The sequence below is a fragment of the Halichoerus grypus genome, chromosome 4 (assembly GCF_964656455.1).
Source record: "Halichoerus grypus chromosome 4, mHalGry1.hap1.1, whole genome shotgun sequence".
NCBI lineage: Eukaryota > Metazoa > Chordata > Mammalia > Carnivora > Phocidae > Halichoerus > Halichoerus grypus.
The window spans coordinates 166,595,368-166,612,890 of NC_135715.1; the positions used below are offsets into that span (position 1 = coordinate 166,595,368).

General features: G+C 37.4%; 1 protein-coding gene across 10 annotated transcripts in view; it reads left to right on the forward strand.

Moving 5' to 3' along the window:
- The window catches only part of PIKFYVE (phosphoinositide kinase, FYVE-type zinc finger containing), a 77,047-nt gene that overhangs the window by 32,060 nt on the left and 27,464 nt on the right, over nt 1–17,523 (forward strand). For all 10 annotated transcript variants that reach the window (XR_013447355.1, XM_078071251.1, XM_036070890.2 and 7 more), the window contains 11 exons: nt 3,676–3,735; nt 5,454–5,583; nt 6,002–6,182; nt 6,823–6,897; nt 8,845–8,952; nt 10,701–10,841; nt 11,490–11,616; nt 11,895–13,054; nt 14,757–14,857; nt 16,204–16,275; nt 16,949–17,120. Coding sequence is in view for 9 of the 10 variants with exons in the window: in XM_078071251.1 (XP_077927377.1) it covers nt 3,676–3,735; nt 5,454–5,583; nt 6,002–6,182; nt 6,823–6,897; nt 8,845–8,952; nt 10,701–10,841; nt 11,490–11,616; nt 11,895–13,054; nt 14,757–14,857; nt 16,204–16,275; nt 16,949–17,120 (2,327 nt within the window). In the remaining variant the exon portion in view is untranslated. The remainder of the gene's footprint in view (nt 1–3,675; nt 3,736–5,453; nt 5,584–6,001; nt 6,183–6,822; nt 6,898–8,844; nt 8,953–10,700; nt 10,842–11,489; nt 11,617–11,894; nt 13,055–14,756; nt 14,858–16,203; nt 16,276–16,948; nt 17,121–17,523) is intronic.

Here is a 17,523-nt window from a genome sequence, read left to right on the forward strand (position 1 = left end):
TTTTGCTGAAAGTAGAGCATGAAATACATTTTTGACATGATGATTTCATGTCTTGGAAGGTTAGAAAATTATGAAAGCCGTGAAGAAAGTGACCTGTCGTCATAGTATTCAGAATAGCAAAAGATGGGCTGTGGAGCACAGTTGGGCAATTTGCTTTAGGATGCCTGACTTCCTAATGTTGAGAGAGGAATGGAACAGGAAGCTTCAATACTGACATGTGTACAGTACAACCTCAAATTGTATCCCTAAGGAAATTTAAAGGGGAAGCATCCGTAGTTGAAAAAATCACCATGACTCGTCTGCAACCTCTCTTCTCTTCCCTCAACCCTTTAAAAAGATTGTCTACAGAAGTTGTGAGAGATACTTCATATGAGGATAAATCTGAAAGGGGGGCCAGCACTTTAAAAAAAAAAAGACAGGCTAGCAGAAGTCCAGCTTGCACTGATGGATGGAGTAAATGCCAAGGACATCTCAGAAAAGGTTTTTTAAATTGTGGAACAATGAAAGAAAATTAGGGCAATATTCTGGGGAAGGTGATGTAATATTAATTGAAGCTTCTCCCCGTCTCCCCCATCAAGGTAATTTTATCAGGAAAGAATATATATGGTTAAAAGGAAAGTGAAGTCCAAGATAATGAAGAGAGGTTAGAGAATGCCTGATTACTTTAAATAAGTCTTTTGCCAGGTTCAGGCAAAATATATGCCAGATTATTGAAAGAATTTGGAGCTGTGATCATGGGGCCAGAGTTTGTTATCTTTGGAGAATTATGGTTCAGATGATTGTAGTGACAGAAGCATTAAAATTTTGTAAAAAACAGGTTCTCAATTTGACATTGGAAGTTGGCAAAATTGTAGAAAAAAATTAAGAGGATGTACTGTGGTATTTAGAAAAGGGCTTGGTGGTGACTGGGCACCCGTGTTGGTTAACTAAAATAAATCTTTTCATAACAATCCCATTCCTTCTTTTATGGTGGTGTGAGATTGTTAGCTCAGGAGACTATGGTAGATACTGTTGTCTTTTATGTTAATAAGACATTTAATGGTCTCAGTAACCTTGTAGACAAAGAGGACAGTTTCACACTTGAAATATGTTAAAGAGGGAGTTATAGGCAGTAGTTATATTTACCTTTTAAAAGCACAGGTTCTGGAGTCTCTATGAGTCTCTCTATAAAAAAAAAACACACACGTAAAAAGATTATTAGTGTGTTTGGCAAATGTGAGAACTTAGTGATGTCACTATTAATATAACATATAGATTTGTACTTTGTGTAATGGTTGTGCCAAATATTGAAAGAGTAACCTGATAGGAACAGGAAAGGGATGCTCACAGGTTATGTTGTAGGGCATAGGTCATGTGCAACCTAGAGAGTCTAAAATTTAAGGCCTTTTTAATTCCCTTGATAAATGTTTCTGGCTTTCACAGTTCTCTCCTGTTAGTTTTTAGCATACTAACAAGAATTGTTCATTTTCTGTTTTTCTTGTGATGTTGAAGTACAATAATGTATTTTTTCCGCATTGTAGTTAAGACTAACACTGATTACCAGAAAGTAAAGATTGTCAGAGTAAACTGGTAGTGAGGTGAAAGAGTAATACACTCCTCTGCCTCCTGTTTTCCTTCCTTTTAGAATGTTAAGTGGGAATTGGTGGTTTTTATCTTTCCATTGAAGTTAAGGGTAATATTTATAAAATACTTTCTTAGGAATCATCTTTTATCTTCCAAGGCTGAGGAAATTTGGATTTCTAAAAATGATTTACATATCTGTACTTAAAAAAAATCTGGTATTTTTTACCTTATGTAAGCAAACCCCTCATTTTCATAAACTTGTAAAACTGGAACATTGCGATCTTGCTTGATTAGTTTTTCACTATTGGTAAAACTTGGAGAGTTGTACAATTAAAATACATTTTGTTATGTTTTGCAAGCAGGATCTGAACCATTCTTGACAAATCAGTGAGTAGAACCTAGAGAGGGGAAAATCATAGCTTCCATAAGCTTCTAGATCTTACTTCCCATTTACAGGAAAACCTGTAGGAGCAAGTTAAACAGCACCATACGGAAACAGTCTAATCGAATCCAGAAAATGGGACATTCCACAGGACATTTGGCCTGGGTTCTTTCAAAATTCAATATCATGACAAAGTAAAAAGGAAGGGGGTTTGCTTTGGACTACAATAGAATGAAGGAACTGTAGCGTATGAACCTTATTGGATCCAGGTTTGAGGCAAAAAATTTATTAAAGCATTTTGGGGACAGTTAGATAAATTTGAAGAATATGCACTAATTTCATCATATTAAGACATTGTCAATTTCCTTTTTTTTTTTTTTGAAGACATTGTCAATTTTCTCAAGTATGTAAATGGTATTGTGGCTGTAGAGAAGAGTGCCCTTATTCTTATGAAATGTATGATGAAGGATTAGTCGTCAAGTGTCATGATGTGTGTAACTTCAAATGGTTGGGGAAAAATGCATACATATATGTAGAGAGAAATCAGATACGGAACGTTAACAATTGTTAAATCTAGGTGAAGGGGATACAGGATTTTCTGTATGTTTGAAAATCATCATCATCATATATATATATATATGTATATACATATATATACTTAATCTTTAGTATGAAAAGTAAAGCTTGTAAAGCCAATATGTTAGTTGAACAGATTGGCATTATTCATTTCTGTGTGGGAGGTGTAGGAATAAAGTATAACATCTGTTTTTATTTGTCTACATACTTGATTTATTGTATTTGGCATGGTACACTTTGAATTTCCAATGTAAAACTTTTTCTCTGCTTTCTTGTTGAAAGGATGCACATTTTAGCTTATAAACATAGCATCTTCTGAAGCTCATTTGTTATAAGTGAAATCTACTTGGAAAGAATTTTGTGGAGAACCTTTATTTTAAAAGGCTTAAAATACATTGTATCGTTTGCATAGTAGAAAGAACCTCACTTGAGCTATGCTTGGTCAGGGATGCAAAGAAAAGTTCATGCGGAAGTAAAGAATAAGTTTCACTTGTGAGAAAAGTAACATTCTAAAAGTTCTAAAAGAACACAGTGTGTATTCAGTTATGGCAACTATTTGGCAGTGTTTAGTTAGAATTTTGAAAAACTGAAACCCTAATTTGAAAGCTCATAAAAATCCTGATGATTTAAATCTTTATTCCCTGCCAGTGTCACTTCTGTATTAATTTGCTTTATAGCATTTAGTCTGAAATTTGGAAAAAAAAAAAAAACACCTTATATATTTTTTCAGGTGGCTTCTCTATAAACTATTCTGTATATAGACAGAGTGATTATTTGTGAAGTCATACAGTTATACATGAGAAAAATAGTGTAACTTTTTAGGCTTGTCATACCTAAATTACTAAAGATCTCAGTTTTTATAAACTGGTTCAGCTTTGATAAGGGAAAAGCAATCTGTTAAAGATTATCTGATGTTACTGCTTCAAGGTTCTGTTGAGTTTTATTATTCAAGTCTGTTATAGTTTGGTTTGAAGTGTGTGGAATAAGTATAAAGATGCATTTTCGCCTAAAGCTTTCTTCAATTGGCTGGGCAGTGTTGGGTTTAGTATGAGTAATACTTTGTGTGTAGGTGTGTTCTCTGTATAATTATGCTGGCATGTTTCAGTCATAAGTCTCTCCTTTTCTTCCTCCTCTGCTCTCTTCCTGGTATGCAGAGTATTTGATTTCTGACAATGGAGGACAACAACTCTCGATAAGTGATGCCTTCATCAAAGGTAATTTTATCAAAAGCTGTACATGGGATGGTCTTATTTGTAAGGGTGTACTTAGGGCCTAGCACATTGATTGGCACAGAGTAGGTACTGAAAATAAATTTGATTAGTTTAGTACTATAGGAACACAGTTTTTATATGTATAGTAGCTCTGAGAATATCGGTAATCAAGAATATAAACTTGGACTTGGCTTGAGAGAAGATATCTGATCTGAAAAGCAATTGTTTAAAAGCTTTAAATTGAATTTGAATTTTATTCTTTGAAAGGCATAGTTTATGCTTTCCAAATCATGAATATAATGTTAAGTATCGATACACATATCATCAAGGATTCTCAAACTTCTCAAAAAGCCCCCAGAGAGATCTCATCCATTTGAGGACGCTGCCTGCCCTGTGGAATTGGAAAGAGAAATGGGGAAATAGAGATAAAGAACTAACTTTGCTGATTAATTTCTTGGGGACAAAAGGCAGTACAGAAGAAGACAGCCTTCTCTTACACTGTCCCTACTTCGCTTACTGTGGAGTAAAGACGTATGTAATTAGTTCATAACACTCCACAGCTCAGACCTCAGATAAGTTGTCATAACTTAGCAGTGTTTCTCAATTCATCTCTGAACATCTGGTTCAACTAGGAGTTTATATAGGCTAGCTGTTTACATAATTAAAGTATACAGTTTTTTGTACCTCATATCATGAACATATGCTTTATTTTGTAGTGCTGGACTGTTCGGTTGAAAGCTTTTTTTGTTTGGTTTGCTTTAAGAGGGGGAAGGATTAGAGAATTTTTGTAAGCATTTCCCACCTCTTTCCATTTATTCAGTCACATGTTTCAGTAATTGTATAGTGAGCATCCTTTTTGCAAAGCTTTTTTTTAAGATTTTATTTATTTGAGAGAGAGAGACAGAGCACACACACAGAGGGAGAAGGACAGAGAAGCAGACTCCCCGCTGAATAGGGAGCCCTATGTGGGACTCATCCCAGGACCCTGGGATCATGACCTGAGCCGAAGGCCGACACTTAACAGACTGAGCCATCCAGGCGCCCTTCCTTTCTGCAAACCTTTTAATACAGTCTGTTTTTTGTCTAGATGCATTTTCATTCTTTTTAAAAACTTAGAGATTTTACAAAAATTTACGTAAATTGTTATTTATCATGTTTTAATATTTTTTTATAGTTCATTTTTGGGTCTGATTTATAAAAGTTTTGCTTAAAAAAAGGACTTTGTTCTAATATTGAGAAAGAAACACTATAAAGAATTGTCTGAATAGACTGTCTACACTGTCCTGTACTGGTTGAGACGTTTCAGGGCTGAGCTTTCCTCTTTAAAGTTCAGCACCCACACTGTCACATGTCGTTCTACCAGCATTCAGAGTTCTGTTGAATGCAGTTTTTAGTTTGTGATTTTACAGGGAAGGGCAGCCCCCTTCTTTTCGAATGTTCCCAATGAAATAAAAGGACTGTAAAAATCTCTTTTGTTTTTCAGAAGCTGTCTTTGTAATTATTGGCTTGAGAGTCCTAGTCATTTTGGCTGTCGTAAATATTGATGATCGAACTCACACTTAATTTTTTTGTGTATTTACACATGTCCTTGCCTTTTTTACACCAGCAATTTGAATTGGCTGAGTTTAAAAACTTAAAAAGATAAATTTGCACTTTATAAATCTATTAAGTACATGGCATAAAACATAACAGTGAAGTACAATTTCTTATTTTACACTTAGAATCCTTATTTAATCGTCGGGTTGAGGAGAAATCCAAAGAGCTGCCTTTCACACCTTTGGGCTGGCATCACAACAACCTGGAGCTGCTGAGGGAGGAGAATGGAGAGAAACAAGCCATGGAGAGGTTGCTGTAAGGCAGTGAGCTTTTTGATGTTAATTTTCCATTTTTATAATTTTCAATGACTTGATGCATTATGCCTAGTTCTTCTTCCTCATAAAGTCAAAAATACTAAGATTACTTAGGAAATAAAGCCTGTTCTGATGAAATTTCTTATAAAACGAGAGTCTTAAATTGTGATTGTCTGTCCCAGTTGTAATTTATATGTTAAAATTTAGTTGAATTAAAGGGGTTATCTTAATTGAAGATACAGATTTCATTCATGTGCAAAATCATTAAGGTACAGATGAAATACGATTGGCTCAAGAAGATCCTGTCTTTGAGCCATAATTCATATGCTGTTTCTTTGTAGACTGCTTATTGCATCTTCAAAATTATTATCTCTGGCAGTATTAACTATGCAAACTTCTTTCTTGTGACATTTTTGTAGTTCAGCTAATCATAACCACATGATGGCACTACTCCAACAGTTGCTCCATAATGAGTCATTGTCACCATCTTGGAGGGACATCATTGTATCACTGGTCTGCCAGGTTGTTCAGACAGTTCGACCGGATGTCAAGAATCGGGACGATGACATGGATATCCGTCAGTTTGTCCATATTAAAAAAGTGAGCTCTGCTAATGCTTTTCTAATGCTCGGAACTGATAGGGTGGGCCTGGTAGTAATTTGTCTCTTAACGGTAATCTAAAAGGGGTTCTAAGTAGGGAGTGGGAGGTTTTTCTGTCTGCTGTTTGTTAGCAGTGCACTTAGATGTCATAGAAGCCACCCATAGGAAATGAGAGGTGAATGGAAGGGGGTGACTTGGGCATGGAGTGGGAAACCAAACAAATGTGGTTTCTTCCCTTTTTGCTTCCTTTTTCTTGACACGTCATCTATGAGAATACCTCTTCCCACAGATTACTGTCACTGTTTTAAGGAAAAGCAGTGGGTAATTGCCTTTTTTAGATAGTGGAGGCCTATATGTATTTTTTGCCTATGACATTTGATTTAGTAATGGTTTTAATTGCCAATTTGGTCAGTCATATGGGTATTTTAGAGTACCAGATAAGAGCGTAGAGAGTGGGAGGTGGGAAAATAGTCATGCTAGATCTCATTAATTATTGGTTGAAAGAAAGAATTATATCCTGGAACTTTCTGTTCTGATTTGATTCCATAATAGTTAAAATTAAATATGGAAATAAATAATAGCATCTATCTGACTGGATTCTAATAATATATCATTGAGTTTTGTTTTCTTATTTCATTAGATTCCAGGTGGAAAGAAGTTTGATTCTGTGGTTGTCAATGGATTTGTTTGTACCAAAAATATTGCACATAAAAAGGTAATGTGATCTCTTCAACAGTGAAGTTCAGCAAATTGTGACTGTGTACCAAGCCAACAAGTTGGGGTACCCTAATCATAGGAGAGAAGGAGAATGGATATCAAGGAGCAATTAGCAATGTCTGCTATAGGGGTGAAATTTTGGAGGTTCGGGTAGGGTCTTCAGAGCTGATGATGATTAGGTTTTGGATAATAGGAATTCATGAGACAAAAGAAGGGAGAGGATGGGTCAGGCTTCCAGACCAACAGAATGATAGGGTACTGGTATCATTTCTTCCTTGACCTGCCACATCTTTGGGAGACAAGGTTTCTCTAATAGACTGGAGTCCTTCCAGAGGCCTAGCATTTTAAAACTTTTAAAACTTTGTTCTCTCTTCTAGGGCTGAGCTGTAGAACTATCACTGGTGTTCTGTTATCCTTCTCACCTTTGTGATCTTTGCCTTCAGGCTGAGGCCTCTTTCTAGCACTAGCACAAAGGAATGGGGTGAAATAACCTGGTGTATTAAGGAATCTCTGAGATCCTAAGGTGCAAGATGAGAAAGGAGATGAGGCTGGAGGAAGCAGGCAAGGGGCTTTGTATCCCACTAAGGGTCTTGAACTTTATCCTGAAGGCCACTGATTCTCAAAGTGCTTGGTACATCAGGGTCTGCTGTGGACCTTGGTAAATACGTAGATTCCTAAGCCCAACCCCTAGAAATTCTCATTCATTATAAGGGAGTGGGAGTGTGGGGCTGCTTTTAAAGTAGGCACTGTGCGTGTTTCCAGTGTCATTGGTTGGTCCTCACGTTTTGAAAAACCATCAGTCTAGCAGTGCTCTCAAACTTGCTGTGCTTCCACATCACTCTGGGAACTCACTGCAAATAGAGATGCCCTGACCCCCACCTCTGGAGATAACGGTTTGGTTACATTTGAGAGCTCAGGTAGATTTCTAGCCTGAGCAACCTGATGGGTGAACTACAGTCCTATTTTCACTCTTTTCTAAGCAGAGATTAATTCATTTTTCTGTAAGGCATGAAGCCTCCCAAAAATTGTTAGTGACCATAGATAAATAAAACTATGTTTGGATTTGATCCAATGTCATTATATCTACATAGTATCTTATTAAAACCGGCACATTACCCATCAAGGTAGTAATTTACGCCAAATTAAATGATCTCTATAGAATTAAGAGGAAAGTATGTTGAGTTCATCTCCAGAGTTGAAAATTGTATGTGGGAGTGGTAGAAACATATGCATGAATGACTGTCTTGCTCCATTGACCATATTTATCTTTAATTTGTAGTTGCTAAAAAAAAAGTCCCTAAATGTAGTTCCCCAACTGACGCGTTCATTATTTTAGGCCATTTGCAAGTTTGGAGTGTATAAGCACAGTCAGTCTGAAACCTCCACTGCAGGGCCTGGGCTGCTCTGCCTGTGGCTTTAGTTGCATAGTTAGGGTATATTGTTTGAGTCCGCACTTCTGGATACACTTTAAGGTTTTCCTTTTTGCCTTCTTGTTACCCAGTTTGCTTGCCAATGTATCACTGCTTGGAATCTATTCAGGAGGTGTTTTAATTCTTTTCTCCCTCCTTTCTCCTTCTTGAATTTTAGAAAGGTTAAATTATGCTTTTAAAGTTACTGATCTCTACAAGTTCATGAGGTATCCTGTCTTTAAGCCCCTTTCTTTAAAGACAGGATAAAAACTTTTAAGAGTGTAGAGGATTAGGTTAAAATAGAATTAGTGAAACAAAGCCAGTTTTTGAGGAAGTCTGCATGGCTCTGAGCAATTTGTTTTGAAAAAATATGTAAGAGAATACCACAAAAGAACTAAATAAGAGTATTTCCATACAAATATAAGGAGATAGTCTATTTAGGAGGAATTATACACAGTATGACTTTAAAGATACGATTAGAGAAGGTCTATAAAGTGCAAACTTTAAAAGCTTTTAACACATTTCATGTTTTGTAGATGAATTCTTGTATTAAAAATCCCAAAATTCTTCTGTTGAAGTGTTCCATTGAGTATCTCTACAGAGAAGAAACTAAATTTACTTGCATTGATCCTATTGTGCTTCAGGTAAGGACTTCTTACTGAAACAATGATCTGGAGGGATCTTTCTGTACTATGGTGCTTGCAAACTCAGAGAGATTGCAGGTTTGGTTCCAGACCACTGCAATAAAGCCAGTATTGCCATAAAGCATGTCAAATGACTTGTTTGGTCTCCCGGTGCATATAAAAGCTATGTTTACACTGTACTGTAGGCTAATAAGTATGCAAATAGCATTATATCTAAAATAAATATATACCTTAATTTAGAAACACTTTATTGCTAAAAAGTGCTAGCCATCATCTAAGCTTTCAGGGGGTTGTTCATAATCACTGATTACAGATTACCCTAACAAATATAATAATAATGGAAAAGTGTAAAAAACCGTGAGAATTACCAAAATGTGACACAGATACGAAGTGAGCAAATGCCGTTGGAAAAATGGTGCCAGTAGACCTGTTTGACATAGTGTCTCCACAAACCTTCAATTTGCAAGAGATGCAGTATCTGCAGAGCACAGTAGAGCAAAGCACGATAAACAAAGTTTGCCTGGAATCAGAAGGAGGAGGAAAAGCAAAGGGCAAGGAGATAAGGAGCCTTTGGCTTCAGAGTCTTCACAAAGCTGGCACTGCTCTGCTCTGTGCTCATGGCCTACTCCCCGATCTTCTTTCCTTGCTGGCCCTGGCCCAGACCTCCTTTGGAACAGGTGCTTCATGTACAATCATGGCAGTTGATTATAGTTGGGACTGAGAGGAAGTGTATTTGCCATTCCTGTGCCAAAGCCCAGAAATTTAAAAAAATCAACTTCTTCTAGGTATACTTTTGAAGCTGCACAAATAATATCATTTAAAATGCTGTTAAATTACCATGTAGTAAGTAGAGTAGGAAATTAACACATTTCAAGGGAAAAAAAATCCGTTTTGTTAATAATGGGAGATTTTGAAAATGTCCAATTTCTGTCAGTAAAGCAGAGGAAGGTAGAGATATACTCCATCATGGCAGGTTCATTCAGAAATAGGCTCATCCATCTCGTGGCACTCACCATAAATACAGACTTGCTCAGAACACACTTTGGGCGTATGGACCAGAAGTGACAGACGTGCTCGTATATTCAGGTGTCTCCTGTGTGGAGCCCAGGAATTTTATAAAACAGTGATTTGTATTGTGTTAGTTCTGGTTGTTACTTAACAATACTCATTTGCTTTGAAAATAAACCTTCATCAAGCAATTAAGTGTTAAGTTTTAGATCTTTAACTCTAGCTGTTCTGGGTAGAATATGATCTGCTGGGAGATTGAAATGAGGAAGAAGGTGAAATAGCATCTTTAGAGAGTTATTAACTCAGATACCCAAAGAAGAGCTACTCTGGTTAATTTCAGAACGCAATGGGGGAATCTATAATTAAAAAATTAGAAATTGCTTTCATTGGGGAGTTATGAGGTTAGATTTTTTTTATTCTTTTTTTTTTTTTTTAACCTCTGAGAGCTAATTGGATTCTTGGCTTTCATAGTAGAAGTTATTAAGAACTGAAAATCCTTCAAATTAAGATTAGTGAGTCAGAAAATAGAGTTTCCCCAAAACTCTTTTTAGCATAACCAACAGTTCAGAATTATGAATAATACTCTTGGTTGTGTTTGAAGTACCTTGCTTATGGACTTATTTGTGGATGAAAAGAATTTAGGCTTAGATTTATATTAATATTCAAACTGTCCTGATATTTTAATATCTCTAGATCTTGAATTGTACCAGGTATAATAGTTTTGATGTTTTTTTCCTCAGGAAAGGGAATTCTTGAAGAATTATGTTCAGCGAATAGTTGACGTTCGACCCACATTGGTTCTAGTTGAAAAAACAGTATCTCGGATTGCCCAAGACATGTTACTAGAACATGGCATTACTTTGGTCATTAATGTAAAATCAGTGAGTGTTCTTATTTTTCTATTTTTATATCATTTTTTAAAATCTCAGTTTTTAAATTTATATGTATGCATGATTGATATGCAGGGATCTTTGATTATCTATTTGCTGTTCCATATATTGAAAGTAGGACAGTAGGCATGACAACCATTTCATTATTTAAGACTGGAGAACCTCAGGCTGGAAGAAAGTGTAATTAATTATATAGTGCTCATTATAGTTGTTTATAAGACCAAAGGTGTAATAGACATTAGTTAATAAGTAGTCCTTGTTGAGCTTTCTTTTTGTTCAGGGAATTGTACAAGTAGAAAATGTTCTCTCTTGAAAAGTTACCCTCTTATACCCAGAATAGTGGCCAGTTCTAGGAAATTTTCCCCCTACCCTCCCCCCCCCAGTATCCTGTGCCAATGCATGATGCTTAAATACCTTTTGATAATGTTATTAACATGAGTCTGGTTTGTTTTTGTGGGCATATATTGTAGTCTAATCTAGAATCAAAAAAATTGTTATATAATTAAAATTAAGGAAATTATATAATTAAAATTAAGGAAATTGTGAGGTTTATTTCTAAATTTTTATTTTCCAGAAAAAATTTACTAAGAATTTTATTCTCCTCTTAATTTTGTAATGTAATGTTTTTCTGTGTTTTAGCAAGTTTTAGAACGCATCAGTCGGATGACCCAAGGTGATTTAGTAATGTCGATGGACCAGCTGCTTACAAAACCCCACCTGGGCACCTGTCACAAATTTTATATGCAGATGTTTCAGTTACCTAGTGGTGAGTGATCTTTAACATAGATTCACCTGGGATTGAGGACAAGAGGAAATGAGTAAACTCATTAGTACTACAATGTTTACTTTGTCCTACTAATATTTAATATCTGTTAATAATATCTGGTTATAATACTAGTATCTGTGAGCAGTGGTTAGATGAGGATTGGCAACTGTGGTCTTAACGGTTTTTCTCCTGTAGAGGTTAAGATAATGAATTAATTCTGTTTGGTCTTACGGATTGCCACCTAAGTCTTCTTAAACTTTCTTTATGTTTATTTGTAGAGCAAACCAAAACATTGATGTTTTTTGAAGGCTGTCCACAGCACCTGGGTTGCACAATCAAGCTTAGAGGAGGCTCTGATTATGAGCTGGCTCGAGTTAAGGAAATCCTAATCTTTATGATCTGTGTAGCTTATCATTCTCAACTAGAAATCTCCTTCCTCATGGATGAATTTGCTATGCCTCCTACGTTAACCCAGAATCCTTCCTTCCATTCTCTGATTGAGGGACGGGAGGATGAAGGGACTGCCCAGGAGCCATTCGGCGGAAGTCCCCTCCCCCGGGAGCCTGACTTCCCTCCAGAGCTTCTGCCCTCCGATGATGGCAGTTTGCTAGAATCAAGGATTGTGTTTGAGAAGGGTGACCAGGAAAATAAAAGCGCTACACAGGATGTTGCCTCTTTGAAGCATCAAGAGTATGCCACAACAGCTTGCGCGGCAGCTATCCCCTGTGCTCTCTTTCCATCGGTCCCAGAGTCGTTGTTGCCGCTCCATGTGGACGACCCACAGGATGCCGTGGGCATTGAGCAGCCAGAGCCCTTGCAGCACGCGGATGAGCTTCAGGATCCCAAAAGCCAGATGAGAGCCTTTAGAGACCCTTTACAAGACGACACTGGATTGTATGTTACTGAGGAGGTTACCTCTTCAGAAGATAAACGAAAGACCTATTCTTTGGCCTTTAAACAGGAATTGAAAGACGTGATCCTCTGTATCTCCCCAGTAATCACATTCCGGGAGCCCTTCCTTCTGACTGAAAAGGGGATGAGATGCTCTACCCGAGATTATTTCGCAGAGCAGGTTTATTGGTCTCCTCTCCTCAATAAAGAGTTCAAAGAAATGGAGAGCAGACGGAAGAAGCAGCTGCTTAGGGATCTCTCCGGCCTTCAGGGCATGAATGGAAGCATTCAGGCCAAGTCTATTCAAGTCTTGCCCTCGCACGAGCTAGTGAGCACTAGAATTGCTGAGCATCTTGGGGATAGCCAGAGCTTGGGTAGAATGCTGGCTGATTATCGGGCCAGAGGAGGAAGAATTCAGCAGAAAAATGCAGACCCGTTTGCTTATTCAAAGGAAGCAACTGGTATGGCAGGCGGCAGATCAGGAAGCAAAATTGAGGGTGACGAAGAGAAAGGGTTGATTCCGAATGACACGCTGTGGTCAACAAAGGTGAGGCCGCTTTGGGTACACGTTTAGAACGTGTTGAAAAACTGTGCTGTGCATGTTTAAAAAAAAAAAAACCACACAACTATGACAGATTGCAGATTTAGTAAATATTTCTTCCTATACCCTTTTTTTTCTTTTTTTGCCTTGAGTCTGTTGGCTTATGTATTGCTTTAAGTATGAAGTAGGAGTATCAAGTAATGAAACTGGGCTTTGAACTTTTCACGCTGAGCTGACAGTCAAGTATAGGAAGAGCTTTGCGGTAGGGGGAAGGGTGGAGCTAAGTAAAGTTGTGGCAGGCTGACTTGGGTGTGGTGTGATGCGTCCTTGGTCCTTTGTGAGAGGGAGCGAGAGGGAAGGTTCCTGGAGAAAATGGATGTGTTTTTAGAAAATGTCAGACGTATTTATTTAGCATAAAACACTTCATGTTACTTAACGGTGATCATGCCCTTACTCTTTTTAAGCAGAAATTGAGGGGAAATTAAGGAAGATTTGCTCATGGACACATTAGTAATAGTGTTAGTAATAAAACTAATGAAAAAATCCATCTAAATGAGGATATGAAATTGTTTAATAGAACAAATAAAAAGTTGCCTAATATCACCGGGAGGTGGGGAAGTGCTAAATAATAGCTACTTATTGGTGTGACACTCTTTTCTGTGTGGTACACTAGTGTTTGTGAGATTGGCAAAAAAGGAAAGTGATAGGAGCCATGGTTAATGTGGTGTGGAAAAATACCTATAATAAATATTACGTAGATTTGTGTTCATATACATTTATGCAAATTTATAGAAAGTGATAGGGAGATCCTAAAAGTTCCCATGTACGTGTATATACCTATGGTCCAGGATTCCAATCTTTTATAACCTATTCTGCCGAAATAAGTAAGCATTTTATATAGGAATGCTTACATTTTGTAGGAATATATGCACAAGGATATTTGCTGAAGCCCTGTTTCTAGTTGTTTGCAGTAAAAAGGATGACTTGGATCTCATTGAATAATCCAGATAGAGCCCATGATATATTTTCAAGTGTTAAAAAGCAAGTAGTGTTGTGTGAGGCATCCTCTTATCTTTATAAAAATAAAATCACCTGTGTATTCTTATGTGGGTGTTTTTGTGTATAAATGCGTGTGAACTTGCAAAAAGAATGCATGGTTTTTAACCACAGGGTCAAAGTTCTCGCTCTGGGAGGTGGGATAGCATCAGAGGAGGAGAGGCTTTATGTATTTCTTGAACTTCTTCATGTACCTCTGTACTGTTTTTCAGGAGAGCAAATGTTGCCTTCGTAATGATCAAGAACAGGTATAAAGTACAAGTAAATAAATACCTGAGACTTTAGATTTCTCAGATCGATGTTATATCCAGCCATCAGTTCAGACTGTTTCATATGGCTGTAGGTCATTAGCTATTTACCTCCAAAATAATTTAATGCGGTTTTATAAGTAAAGAGTATCTAGGAAGACAAGCTATGTAGACATCTGTTTGTATTTTTAAGTTAACGTAAACTTTTTGGATTGTTTTGTCTCAAAAATGAATGGCTCCTCTTCCTTATGTTAGTTTCTGGCAGTTTTCAGTCTTCTCTGGAACCCTTACGGTGATGATGCGAGGCCTCACAAATCAAGGGGGGTGTGCTGGCTATTGGAAGCACGCATTGGGGTTGGAGTGTGCTTCGGCTTCTGGGTGCTCATCCTCTCCTCCTCCTTTAGGTGGACTGTCTGAACCCCGTGAACCACCAGAGACTGTGCGTGCTCTTCAGCAGCTCTTCGGCCCAGTCCAGCAACGCCCCCAGTGCCTGCGTCAGCCCTTGGTAGGATTCTTCCTCTTGCACTGCTGCACTGTGTTTAACAACAGAATCCCAGCAACTTAAAAAAAAAATGTAGCCATTAGGGTCTGTGTTTAGGTAAATGGCATGCTGCTGGTCTATATGAATTGATAGAACTTCTAAACTTGTGAACTAAATATGTAATTCGTATTTGTTTGTGGGTAAGAAGTAAATGATATGAAGGTAAGAGTAAGAGTGAAAAGGATGTGAGGGATGGAAGAGAAATTCGTACTTATAAAAGTGAGAAAGTTGATACATAAAAGCTGGTTTGTTTTTTTTTTGAAGATTTTTTATTTTTAAGTAATCTCAGCACCCAACATGGGGCTCGAACTTACAACCCCGGAGATCAGGAGTTGCATGCTCCACCGACTGAGCCAGCCAGGCGCCCCTGTAAAAGCTAGTTTTAAGCATTTGGATGATAATGTACAATTTAGGCAGGTTTTCCGTAAGGCATCATTTTCATAAAAGCAGTGAGTCTTTGGCCTTATTAACGGGTTTTATCCTGATACTTAATTCTAAGTAGAATGATAGAAAAACATTTTATAATGTTATAAATTATTTGTTTAGAATGATATAATAGTCACAAAAGACTGCTTATTACATAGTTTATCTTTCGTTTTAAGAGTACTGTGTACTTTAATTTTAAAAGCTTGTTTTTGGAGCACTGTTTCCATAACAAAATGTGTTCTGTATTTTAATTTTGGACTCCAGAAACACTTTATTTCTACCAGTGAGATCAGGGATCTTCTAGAGTCCATGTAGCTCTAGCAGACTGACTTGGGGCTGGGGAACCCATGGAAGTTTTCTGTGGGAGTTTATGGACTCCTTAGGTCAAGGCTTGAATAATTTAACAGTGCTATAGCCGAATTCTCTTATTTGTGGGCATTCATAAGTCAGGCATAACATCAGGAATTGGCTCTCCTGGAACGATATGAGCTGCTGTTCTCCATGCTCAGTAAAGGTGTGGACCCGAGAACAGGAGACAAGGGTTCTATTTTATGGTGATAGGACATAAAGGCTTTGTAAAGGAAACTTTTACCTCTTCCTAGCTCACATCCATTTTACTCATTTATTATTATTGTTTATGCATCCTGATGTAGTTTGATAAGATACTAATGGACTGGGAGTGGATAAGGAGCTATAGTGTGGCTAGTCCAAACCTGTTTTATCCGATGAGGTTAACTCTGTTCTATAAGAACAACAGAATATTACATACTTTAGTACTACATTATAGGCATGTCTAGCAGGTAGTCAGTTTGTAGTCTCATGAAGTGTCTTGGCTGTGTGGTAATTCTTATGACGTGTTCCTAAGAAATGTTGTCTTCTTTTAGGATTGTAACAATGGAATTTTATGGAAAGAATGATCTTACCTTAGGAATATTTTTAGAGAGATACTGTTTCAGGTAAGAACAAATTTTCTCCTTATGTCCCATGTATGCTTTTCTGATGCCCAGAATTTCAACCTAAAACATAAGCGTGAGTTGGAGTTATTATGTGGCCTTCTCTATAATACCACATGTCAGAGTATACCATACAAAGAAGTAATTGATTTCATATTCAACCCCGGGTTGTCTTATCTAGTTCATTCCTCAGATCTTTGAGTGTCTAAATGCGTTGGGATCCCTAAGACTTTTTTTTTAGGATGTCTGTCTTTAGTGATTGAAATGAGAGGCTGGAGAAGCATAGAGATCAGCTAGACCTTGGTTTAAGTCTTAGTGCTATCACCTGCCATTTACATGACAAAGTGCAAGTAATTTTTACCAGCCCCTTATACAGGAGTAACAAGCTCCAGAAGTATCATGGACTTCCATAGGTAAAATGAATTGATGTTTTCAAAATGCTAAGCAAATAGAAGGTGCTTAAGAAGTGGAAACTATCACTGAGCTGTAGCGGAAGACAGGATGCTCAGCTATAGGCTCCAAGTAATGCGAGTGGTACCCAGCACCGATTGTCCACCGGTCGTCATTGCTCTAGAGAGGATACTGCACTTTCTGGACAGTGGTTCTGATTAGCGAGTATTCATTCTACACTGTTTCCAGTTTTATGGTTAATGTGAGGACTTTCTTTTTGTCAAAGGCCTTCTTATCAGTGTCCTAGCATGTTCTGTGATACCCCCATGGTGCATCATATTCGGCGCTTTGTCCATGGCCAAGGCTGTGTGCAGATAATCCTGAAGGAGTTGGATTCTCCAGTGCCTGGATATCAACATACAATTCTTACCTATTCCTGGTGCAGAATCTGCAAACAGGTAAATGTGCCCTGTTACTATAATATTTCATACATCATTTATTTCTTTATTTGTATAGTTCTTTTTGAAGGGGGTGGTCTATGTTATTTTGGATTTACTCATCATTGGGCTCTTATTTTACCTTCCAGGGCTGGGTATTGCATTTGGTGTTTGTTTCTTGAAGGTTCCATTTTAGAATTTATCAGTCATTAGGTAAAATATCGATACCTTGTTCAGTAAAATTACGGAGATTATATCTTGAAAATTATGTTTATTTATTCAGCAAACACTTATTTAGCACCATCTATATGCCAGGGACTGTGTGAGGGCCTGGGCATGGCTCCTGTCCTTTAGTGGGGGAGACAGACTTGTAGTGTAGCACAATAATGATAGTATGCTAGGATGTTTCTGTCTGTTTGAGCCT